We start from the raw sequence: 11474 nt of genomic DNA, 5'->3' as shown, positions 1-11474 counted from the left end.
TATTTGGTATATAAATATATAAAATATTTAATTTTTAAAAATGCCTCCATAAAAAGAAACTAATCAGAAATGCTGTTTCAGGTTTGACAGAATGTTATCTTTGCAAAGTTATTCTCACTCTTTTTTCCTAGGATAATGCCACTTTCAGAATAGGCACTGCCTTTGAGACTGCCAGCATCCTGTTTCCATGATACTAATAAATATGTACTACTATTGAAAACAAAAAGAAAAGAAAAGAAAAGAAAAGAAAAGAAAAGAAAAGAAAAGAAAAGAAAAGAAAGTGGATTAAAAATAAAATTGTTTACTAGACTGGAGAAGTTAATGTCTTAAATGGTTGAGGAAGTCAGTTATATTCACTGGTACGCCAACAACACTGTAAAGTGTTCAGCCGACCTGTGTAAATACTGTTTGCTGGAAATAGAATGTCTGCATTCACATCAGTGGAAGTAGACAATCATGCCTTACTATGACAGTGAGTTCAGACATGCTTAAGACTGACATAGAATATGTCAAACTATGAATTACCTAGAGTGATGCATACAAAATTATGTAGAACTATTAGAAATAAAAACAGGGAAACTTTTAAATGTTAATTATTGAGAAGAAATATGTAAGTGGGATTACATCAAACTAAAAAGCTCATAAAAATAAAAAGAAACTTACAGTTTGTAATGTGAATCTAGAGCGGTGGTTCTCAAACTTCCTCATGGTGTGACCCTTAAATACAAGAGCTCACATAGTGCTTACCACTAACCATAAAATTACTTTCATTGCTAGTTCACAACAGTAATTTTGCTACTGTTTTATAAGTCATAATGTAAATATCTGTGTTTTCCAATGGTTTTAGGTAACTCCTGTGAAATGGCCATTCAACACAAAAGTAGACATGACCTAAGGGTTAGAACTGCTGATCTACAGTGTGAGATGAAATAATTGCCACCTAGAAAATTTAGTAACAGGTATAGTCTATGGTACAAATAAACTAGAAAGTGCAGTGGCTAAAAACAATTTGTATAACAAGAGAAATTGTTGTGGAAATTTTCCTAATTGAAACATACAGCTTGAGAAAGGGTTCATTTTTAAATGCACTCTAGCCTTCAAAACACAAACCACAATGCTACTTTCTCTTATTTGTTTATTTATTTATTTATTCATTTATTTAAATTCACTTGGGATTTCTTTTGAGGTGAATGTGTGTGTGTGTGTTTGCATTCATAGATGTGTCTACAAGATTTCAAATTTGTAAAGTACATATCAATGCCCATAGATACGAAATGACCATTAGCTATCTTGTTACTAGTGTCACAGGTTGTTGTCAACCACTATGTGTAGTCTGAAAACTGAACTGAGGTCCTACCGAAGACTATTACTCAACTTTTAACTGCTCATCCATCTCTCCACCCCCAATACTTCCTGATGTGTAGACTGACCATTCTTCAATATTTGCTAGTACTCTTTAAAAATAAAAATACCATAAACAAATGTATGAAAATGAGGGCATTTAAAAATGAATTTACTTTATTAATATCACTTGTGAGTAAGTTTTGTATATTTGAAAGTTTTCTATTGACTTATGGCTTAAATAGATGCTATTTGCAATATTCTATAGTTTAACATTATGTTCTGGCTCATCCTCATTACATTATATTATTTTCAGAATATAATTTTTAAGGCTGGATGATATTCCAGTGACTATATGTAACATATTTTACATATCCATTTGTTTATAAAGGAATATATAAGTTATTTGTTTTTTATATTATGTTAGAGATAAGGTACAATTGATTTAATGTTGTGATTATCTCTTTGAGATAATAATGCAAGTAGATAAGATAAAAATGGAAATCTGTTGGCTAATTTTATAGTGTTAGCTTGTTCATAGTGAAACACAGATTCTTCCTAACAATTAGTGGACAGTCTCCAGACATTTCATTAAGTGTTCTGACATTTCAGGTTAATCAAGGATTTGCATGGCTCACCCACAGGGAGACTCCTTAATGTTTGAAGAAATATTCATAAGTTATCATCTAACAGTGTGTTAAATTATTCATGGGTGAAGTATTGAGGATATCTCATCACAGGTAAGGGATGCAGCAGGTTTTATGTTATCAATAACTATGGAAAAGGACACAGTTTTTCCTATGTTTATCTTTGAATATCAGTGTCCTTTTGTATATTGTCCATGTCTTTTTCTCCTATTCTTTCCTGACTGAACAAGGAAATCCTTCTCTATCAACTTAAGTTAGAAAAAGAAAGTTGATGAGCAAGTTTAAGAATTTACATTTTATATATTTCTAAAATATTTAATTTACTATATATTAGAAGTAAAAACTGACCCACACACATGAAATGAGATGAGGTCTTATTGAAAAATAAGTGTATTGTCAAAGCAGAAATTAAAAACAGAAATTATGCTTTGTAATATGCTTCAAACACTTAAGCATTGTGACAGCAATGTTTTCTATAATTATCCTCAAACTATGCATTATTTATATAATTACACTGCTGAGAATGATACTCAATACATTACAGTTCAATAAATATTCTATAGCATCAATATTTTATGTATCATGTAAAAGCAACTGGTTGTATTAAGGGAACTTTAAGTAATAGCCTTCATGCATATGATAAAACAGTCTTGTTTTCTACAGTGATCTGTCCACAATTTTGTAGGATTGTAGGTTTAAATTTTTAATTTGATTCATTGAAAATGAGAATAAAGTAGCAGTATTTTGCATAAGATTAATCTCTAAAACTATCAAGACAAAGTCTATGTGTGTTTCTTCACCATACAGGATTATTGTTATATCCTAGCCACACACCTTTTTTTCTTTAATATAATAATGATGATAATGATAATAATGATGATGATGGTGGTGGTGGTGATGATGATAATGATGATAATTATAACAAAATCAAGCAAAATATAAGAGCAAAGCAAGATTTAAAAAATTTCTCGTGATTTTGGAAGACACTTCTCTAATATTTTAAAAGTACATCCGTGGTATATTTATATAATAAAGTCTTTTGGATAGGACAGTGTGGATAATCAGTTATGGGCAATCATCTGAGTAATATTTTATGTGAAGTCAGCGGATATAACAGAAAACATTCCATAAATAATGTTGGCAATCACATGATTTTATTCAGTTACTTGCAGTTCTTGTAATACTTACCATGAAAATACCTACAAAAATCTGTCTTATATGTGATAAGTGAAATTAGTATAACATATAACTGTAAAAATTATAATCTCCCTTCCTATCTTTTTCCATCTGTCTGTCTGTCTGATTGTCTGTCTGATTGTCTGTCTGTCTTTTTATGTTTTTTGAGACAAAGCTTAAATAGCCTCGTATAGTTTCACAAGACATTCTTGATTTAGAGAATGGTGAACTTAAACTACTACTACTACTGTCTCCATGTTCACAAAGTTGTGACCAAAGATGTGAGCCAATTAGCTTGGCATTAGTATTTTTAAATACTGCATTACTTAATCCAAGGGGAATGCTTTGTGTCTTTGTTGCATAAAACCTACTTTAAGTTCTCTTTTTCTATAATCCGAAGAAATTGTCTTAGTCTCCTAGTTTTTTCCACAACAAAGTGTATTATATTTGTTACATTAAAGTAAATAAATATCAGATATAATAAAATGATCACACTAATAGAACAATATTCCAGTAAAGTGACATGAATATAACTTGAAATATTTTGCATTTATTGATGTTAGATGTTAAGTAGTGAAAATCAAAAACGTTGCTTGTCAACCTAGTGACTGTCTTGGAAGGAGAAAGTAGAAAATAGAAAATTGATGTACTATATTCTAATAGCTTTGTACATCTTGTTATCACTTTTCATATTTTAAATTTTGTATATAATATTTTTTATCTTATATTTCCCATCCATCAATACCTCCTAGGTCTTCCACACATCCCTACAATCACAGGTTTATTTATTTCCTCTAAGTTAAAAAAATGAAGCAAGTCTAAATAATAAATCATGGGATAAAACATAAAGAACAGAAAAAACAAAAAAACAAAAAACAAAAGAAAGCACATGAAAAAAAAATGGAGTAAATTTGTGTTGACCAACTATACCTAAATATGAAGCCTCCTTGATATACAGAGAGTCATTCTACTAGAGGAAAATAATTTTCCTTTATCAACACAAGTTAATTGCTAATAGCCTTTTATAGGTGTGGAATTTTGTGATCCTGTCTATGTACTGCCAAACATTTTTGAAAAAAAAATATTTATTTGTAGAGAATATGTCATTCACACACATTGTAAGTTACTTCAAATTAATATTACCAACTCTCCAGAGAGCAGCTTTGTCTACACAATGAGACTCTGCCCAAAGAGTTTTACTGTGGGTATTGTTGCTCAGAGATAAAATTCTTGGCAAATATGTGCAAGTGCCTAGGTTTGAACCCTAGTAAATGCAAAACACGTTGAATTCTATTTGAGAATGTATTCAGGATATCATTTCAATATTAAAATATTTAATTGTGCTTCCAAAAATGCCACAAAGACATCTTCGGAGTTTGTGACAGTGTTTTATGAAAAACATTAACTGCACAAACACAACGCTTATCTTTATTAAGTATACAGCTCAGTTTTATCGTATATACAACTATCCAGTATTTTTTTTCTTCATAAGAAGACAATATCATACCTGATTATGCTGATTTTTATTCATAATGACATTGTTTACCAAGATTATTAACACCTTCAGCTGCATCATCTTTAATAAATACTTCAGAAGGTGATACACTAAAGAATTTCTGTGCTTTGCAAATTTAAATATTTATAAAGTACCAATTAAATATGTGTGCTAGAAAACTAATTGCATACTCGACAATAGCAATGTGTATTGTTACAGCTGAGTCAGCTGTATTCACACATGTTTTCATATTTTTCCTGTCATAAAAATTCTAAGAGAATTGGCATATGTATTATTGATGTTTTTAAATTGATTCTTGTTACCAATTGAAATTATTTTGATGCATATAGAAAACAGTGCAATGGTAATCCATTCACCATTTATCTAAGAATTAAAGTTGTAATAGTATTTAATCATAATTTTACTTTAAATTTCTTAATATATCTTCATATCTGTATTTATTCCCTTGTCTCATCAGTATGTGTCTATATGTAAGTATAAGTCTAAAATCTATTTATATATTTTGATACTGTCTATCTATCTATCTATCTATCTATCTATCTATCTATCTATCTATCTATCTATCTATCTATCTACCTATCATGTATTCACTATTAAGTATATAAAATAAAAAATATTAAATATATAACAGAAGTTTCTACTCTTATATGAGTTGTTAGTATCAATATTATTTAGAGCTTTATAAGAAATAAATATGGTGTTTACCAGACTAACTGACTGCAAACCCTGAGAAGGCAGTGCCAATTCATGTTTACATTGACTCTAGTATTTTTCAATAGAAAATTCATGAATCAGAAAAAGAAATTAGCTTCTTTTTATTTGTAGATCCCCATGAGTAAATATGTTGTTTTACAAATATTAATAGTTTTTTTTGTTGTTGTTGTTGTTCTTTGGTGTTTTTTTTTTATTGTTTTTTTTTTTTTTTTTGGTTTTTCGAGACTGGGTTTCTCTGTGTAGCCCTGGCTGTCCTGGAACTCACTCTGTAGACCAGGCTGGCCTCGAACTCAAAAATTCTCCTGCCTCTGCCACCCAACTGCTGGGATTAAAGGTGTGTGCCACCATGCCTGGCTCAATATTAATATTTTAAAATATTAAGTTACAAATGTTTGATATTTCATTTTCTCTTTTTTATTATTTTTATTAGACATTTTCTTTCTTTTGTTTTTTTTTTTTTAATTTCAAATGTTAAACCCTTTCCTAGTTTCCCCTCTGAAAATCCCCTATCCCTTTCCCCCATCTCTGTTCCCCAAATTCTACCATTGGAATTATTTTGTCTTTCATACAGTAAATTCTGAAACGTTTAAAATTTTTTGCCTCTGTTGATAACAGGTTTTCTGATAGAGAATGGATAAACACAACCTAACAGTTGTGACTGAATTCATCCTGATGGGAATCACTGAAAACCCTGACCTGCAGGCACCATTGTTTGGATTGTTCCTAATCATCTACCTGATCTCAGTGATTGGCAATCTTGGGATAATCATCCTCACCAATGTAGACTCCAAACTTCAAACACCAATGTATTTCTTTCTTAGGCATTTGGCTTTTACTGACTTTGTTTATTCAACAACTGTGGGACCAAAAATGTTGGTAAACTTTGTTGTAGATCAAAATGCAATTTCCTACTCTCTTTGTGCTACACAGCTAGCATTTTTTCTTCTGTTCATTGGTAGTGAGCTTTTTATTTTGTCTGCAATGTCCTATGACCGCTATGTGGCCATATGTAAGCCTCTGCTCTACACTGTCATCATGTCCCATAAAGTATGTTGGGTTCTAGTCACAATGACCTATCTTTACTATACATTTATGTCCCTTGTAGTAACCATAAATATTTTCTCTTTATCCTTCTGTGGCTACAATGTCATCAACCATTTCTTTTGTGATTGTATTCCCTTAATATCCTTGCTTTGCTCAAATACACAAAAAGTTGAACTTATAGTTATGATCTTTGCAGCTTTTGATTTGATTTCTTCCCTTGTGGTTGTGCTTATGTCCTACCTGCTCATTCTCATAGCTGTTCTCAGGATGAACTCTGCTGAGGGCAGACGCAAAGCTTTCTCTACCTGTGGGTCACACCTGACAGTGGTTACAGTATTCTATGGGACACTGATATTTATGTATGTACAACCTGAATCTAGCCATTCAATTGATACTGATAAAATATCATCTATATTTTATACTTTAATCATCCCCTTATTGAATCCCCTCATCTACAGTCTGAGGAACAAAGATGTAAAAGATGCTCTACAAAGAACATGGCAAAAAATATTCAACACATTTTCTTAAAATTTAAAAGAATTACAAATCCTTCAAACTAGGTTTGAATATACAACATTTTAATTTCTTCTGGAATGTAGAACAAGCCCCAGTGTGTGAAACTTGTATTATCTCCTTGAATTCTGGTGCTAATCAATTTTGCAAATATCATACTTCTATTAGAGGAGAATAATTTCCTTCTTTGAACATTATTTAATACACATAACTGCTAAGCCTGTTGCAAAATATAAACAGATTTTGTAACTATAGCACTGAAGGTATATCTTATAGAACTGAAGGTATATCTCTTGATGCATCTTGTGCATGAGAGAGAGAAATTATAGTATGTACAAAAGAGGATTTTGAATGTTCAAGCAGAATTTTCTACTAAAATAAACACGGTAACATTTGTATATGTCAGCATGTACTTCTGTTTTATGAAATTATACTGCTTTTGATTTAATTTTGGTTTATATAGTCAACAGTTTCATACATTAATAAAATAAACCTTAGTTATTGTTACTTCAATTCTTGACTCCCTCATCATCCTTCTCCATCTGAAAAATTTCTTTTCAAATATCCTCTTCTACTTTCTTCTGTGATTTGTAGCCCACTGAATTAATAAGAGTTACAATGTTAGGTAGCAGGTTGTTTAAAAAAATAGGGCAAACTAATTGTAAATTTAGCATTAAAGAAAATAACAGTTCGTTGCTTTCCTTCAAGAAAGGATGGTACTGTAGAAGCACTCTCAAAACATGATTTAAATGTTGGTGAGCCCAGCTAGTCCAGTCTAATACAGACATCTACAAATGCAGTGAGTTCCTGAATTCATTATCTATGTTATATCCAGAAGAAATGATTTTACTTTATATCTTTGTTACCTTAGTCCTTAAATTTTTTCACCCTCCCCTTCTCTTATGTCCTCTAAGCCTTACAAACATAGAGAGAGAGATCACTTTTTCATTAATCAAGCATTCTACTACTACTTATTCTTATGTCTTTGCCTACTGTGGGTTTCTATAGTAAGTGTATCTAACTACAGTAAGAAATATGTTGATAAGGGTATAATGTTTATCACACTTGGTTTTTTTTCAACTACCATATCATGACTTGGCATTCTAAGGCTGAATTAAATGAAAATAACTAAAGGACAAAACTAACTAGAATTTCATACAAGAATGTTTATTTTCATAGTCTTAAATTTTCAGCTTTTCATTAGCTCATCATTTCATGCCATTTTTAATTTGCATATATTGTAAAATTAATTTCAATATTATTTAAAAGAAAAAATGAAACAAAATAGGTTCTTCTGAATTTGTATTAATACAGTCTGAGGTTCAAGGTTGTATCACTTTAAGTACTGGCCCACTGTGGGACCGTGAAAGGCAGCCTGTTTTGGTTGAGCAAGCCATGCTCTGAAGACCCAGTAGAAAACTCTACAAGGGATGGAACAGTGAGCTATGTTCCCTGAAACAGGTGCCTGACACGACAGAGCCCCTAACTCCATATTTTGTGACTACTAGTCATGCGGACAAACTGCCAAACTCCTGGCATTGTAGCTAGACTCCACCCTCACAGTTACCTGACAATAGGTATGCTCCTCCCCACAGCTACACTGCATACAAGATAGGCCAGCCCACTATAAAATGGGGCTACTTGGCACCTCCTCTCTCTCACTTAATCTTTCACCATTCTTAGTCTCAACTCTATCTCTTCTTCTCTCCCTCCCTTACCCCCTCTCTCCACATGGCCATAGCTGGTCTCTGTCTGTCTGTCTGTCTGTCTGTCTGTCTGTCTGTCTCTCTCTCTCTCTCCCTTCTCTCTTTCTTTCTGCCTTTCTACAATAAAGCTCTAAAACCATAGACTGTCTCTCTTCATCAAGGCCCACTGTGCTTGAATGATGGAATAGGCTTTCCCCTAAAGAGCCTCATCTAACCTCCCACCAAAGGCCTTCCTGTGCTCCAGCAATGAGCCAAAGACTCTAGTCGCTGTAGGAACCACCCGGCACTCCCCCTCTATCTGCCCTCTCCTCTCTTCAGTCCTCAGGATGATCCAGCTGCCCCTGTGTCCCCCACTTTTTCTCAGGTCTTCTGTAACATACAGCAGTGTTTGGGATGTCTAAGACTGGGAATTTGTTATCTCTGGCCTCCGTAAGGCCCAGAGACCTCGGGCTGCTCCCAGTCTATCACTCCACCCCCAGACTGGGACCATAGCTTCATGTGGCCAGACACCCACCCTGGCCACCTACAGAGCACGCAGCAGTCCTCTGCATCCACCAGCCCAGAACACCGCAACTATGGCGGGATCCCTCCCATCCCCTTTATTCCCTAACACCTGCTGCTCCACAGCCCACTTGAGGATCTATACCATATACAGTCACCAAACCCAGACACTATTGTGGATGCTAAGAAGTTCATACTGACAGGAGCCTGATATTGGTGTCTCCTGAGAAGATCTGCAATAGCCTGACAAATACAGAAGTGGATAATCTCAGTTAGAGAAAGGACTGAAGGAGTTGAAGGAAGAACAATAATATCCACCAACAAGATGAGGAACAACAATATGAATCAACCAGACTCCTCTCCCTCCCCCCCAGAGCTCCCTGGGTCTAAACCACCAACCAAGGAGTACACATGGAGGGACCGCTGACTCCAGCCACATATGTAGCAGAGAATGCGCTTATCTGTCATCAATGGGAGGAGAGGCCCTTGGTCCTGTGAAGGCTCAATGCCCCAGTGTAGGGGAATTCAAGTGCAGGGTCGCGGGGAATGTGTAGGGGAATTCAAGTGCAGGGAATGACAGGGCCAGGAAGCAGGAGTAGGTGGGCTGAGGAGCAGGGGGAAGAGGGGGAGGAGGGAAGGTATAAGAGATTTTTGGAGAGGAAACTAGGAAAGGGGATAGCATTTGAAATATAAATGGGTGGGTGGGTGGGTGGGTGGAGGAACACCCTCATAGGAAAAGGGGGAGGAAAGGTAGGTGAGGGGGCTTCTGTGTGTGTGGGGGGGTGACCTGAAATGGGGATAACATTTGAAATGTAAATAAAGTATGCAATAAAATAATAACAATAGCTTAAATTTATGTTTCAAATGTTCTCTTATAACAAAGTTAGAAGGCAAAAAGAGTTTGCCAAGACAGGTCCATTGAATTTTTAATTAGAAATACAAATGCTTTCATGAACTTTCACTGGAGGCTATATGCCACATTTTCCATTTAGGTATACACCCTCTCCCATAAATGAAATATAGAAATAAAATAAGGTAATCTATAAAACAAAGTACTGTTTTGTAATTTGTCATTTACACCAAAGGTGAAAAATCACCTCAGGGTCCTGGGAGTCTCTCGCTTCCCTGGTACCTGGACCTTTTTTTTTTTTTTTTTTTTTTTAATTAGATATTTTCTTCATTTATATTTCAAATGCTATCCCCTTTCCTAGTTTCCTCTCCAAAAATCTCTTATACCTTCCCTCCTCCCCCTGCTCCTCAGCCCACCTACTCCTGCTTCCTGGCCCTGTCATTCCCCTATTCCTGAGACTTTTTAATGGCTACCCCAGTTCACCATTCCACATTGCTACACATTTCTACTATTTCCTGACCCTCTAAACTTCTCTCCTGTCCATTCCAATACCTGATATTGTTCCCCTTTTCTATTCCCTCCTCTTTCCCTCTGAGCTCCCTCCCTCCCTCTACCTCCTGTGACTATTTGGTTTCCCTTTCTATGTAGGATTGAAGCATCCACACTTTGGCTTTCCTTCCTGTTAAGCTCTATATGGTTTGTGCATTGTATCATGGGTATTCTGAGATTTTGGGGTAATATCCACTCATCAGTGAGTACATACCACGTGTATTCTTTTATGTCTGTGTTATGTCTCTAAGGATGGTATTTTCTAGTTCAATCTATTTGCCTGAGAATTTCATGAAGTCATTGTTTTTGATAGCTGAGTAGTATTCCATTATGTAAGTGTACTACATTTTCTGTATCCATTCTTCTGTTGAGGGACATCTGGGTTGTTTCCAGCTTCTGGCTATTATTACACGGAGCATGTGTTCATATTATATTTTGGGATATCTTTTGGGTATAAGACCAGTAGTGTTATAGCTGGATCTTCAGATAGATATATTTCCAATTTTCTGAGAAACAGCCAGATGGATTTCTAAAGTGTTTTTAGTCAAAATACCCAACAAAAGAGAAACAGAACCTGTAGAGACAACCTCCAGTAGATAGGCAGGATCCCCAGTTGAGGAATGGGGCCACCCACTCATCTCAAAATTTTTAACCCAGAAATGTTTCTGTCCAAAGGAAAGACAGGGACAAAAATTAGAACTGAGCTTCCGGACTAACCAGCACCAGGGTAGCTAGGGCTCAGGGTCGGCTGACACCGCCAGCTACCCACTACACCCGCCACAGGATCTTGGGACTTCTGGTGGGTGGAACACAGCTTCTGCTCCAATCCAATCATGCGGGACCTGAGACTGCTTTAGTTAGGGAAGCAGAAAGCCAGCCTGAGTGGGGCCACAGGCCTCTTCCTGTCTGACCAGCAC

At 35.0% G+C, this 11474-nt stretch overlaps 1 protein-coding gene across 1 annotated transcript; it reads left to right on the top strand.

The window, feature by feature from the left end:
- Positions 1–2048: 2048 nt before the first annotated feature.
- On the top strand, positions 2049–6966 carry LOC110289492 (olfactory receptor 8K3-like). The gene is made up of 2 exons (XM_021155713.1): positions 2049–2081; positions 6010–6966. The coding sequence occupies exon 2, from the start codon at positions 6025–6027 to the stop codon at positions 6964–6966; it is 942 nt and encodes a 313-aa protein (XP_021011372.1). The 5' UTR covers positions 2049–2081; positions 6010–6024.
- Positions 6967–11474: the final 4508 nt, after the last annotated feature.

Source organism: Mus caroli, chromosome 2 (assembly GCF_900094665.2).
Source record: "Mus caroli chromosome 2, CAROLI_EIJ_v1.1, whole genome shotgun sequence".
Taxonomy (NCBI): domain Eukaryota; kingdom Metazoa; phylum Chordata; class Mammalia; order Rodentia; family Muridae; genus Mus; species Mus caroli.
This window is presented reverse-complemented; position numbering and strand designations above follow the sequence as displayed.

Coding starts and splice junctions, on each gene's coding strand:
- LOC110289492 (XM_021155713.1), top strand. CDS start 6,025: ATGGATAAACACAACCTAACAGTTGTGACTGAATTCATCCTGATGGGA.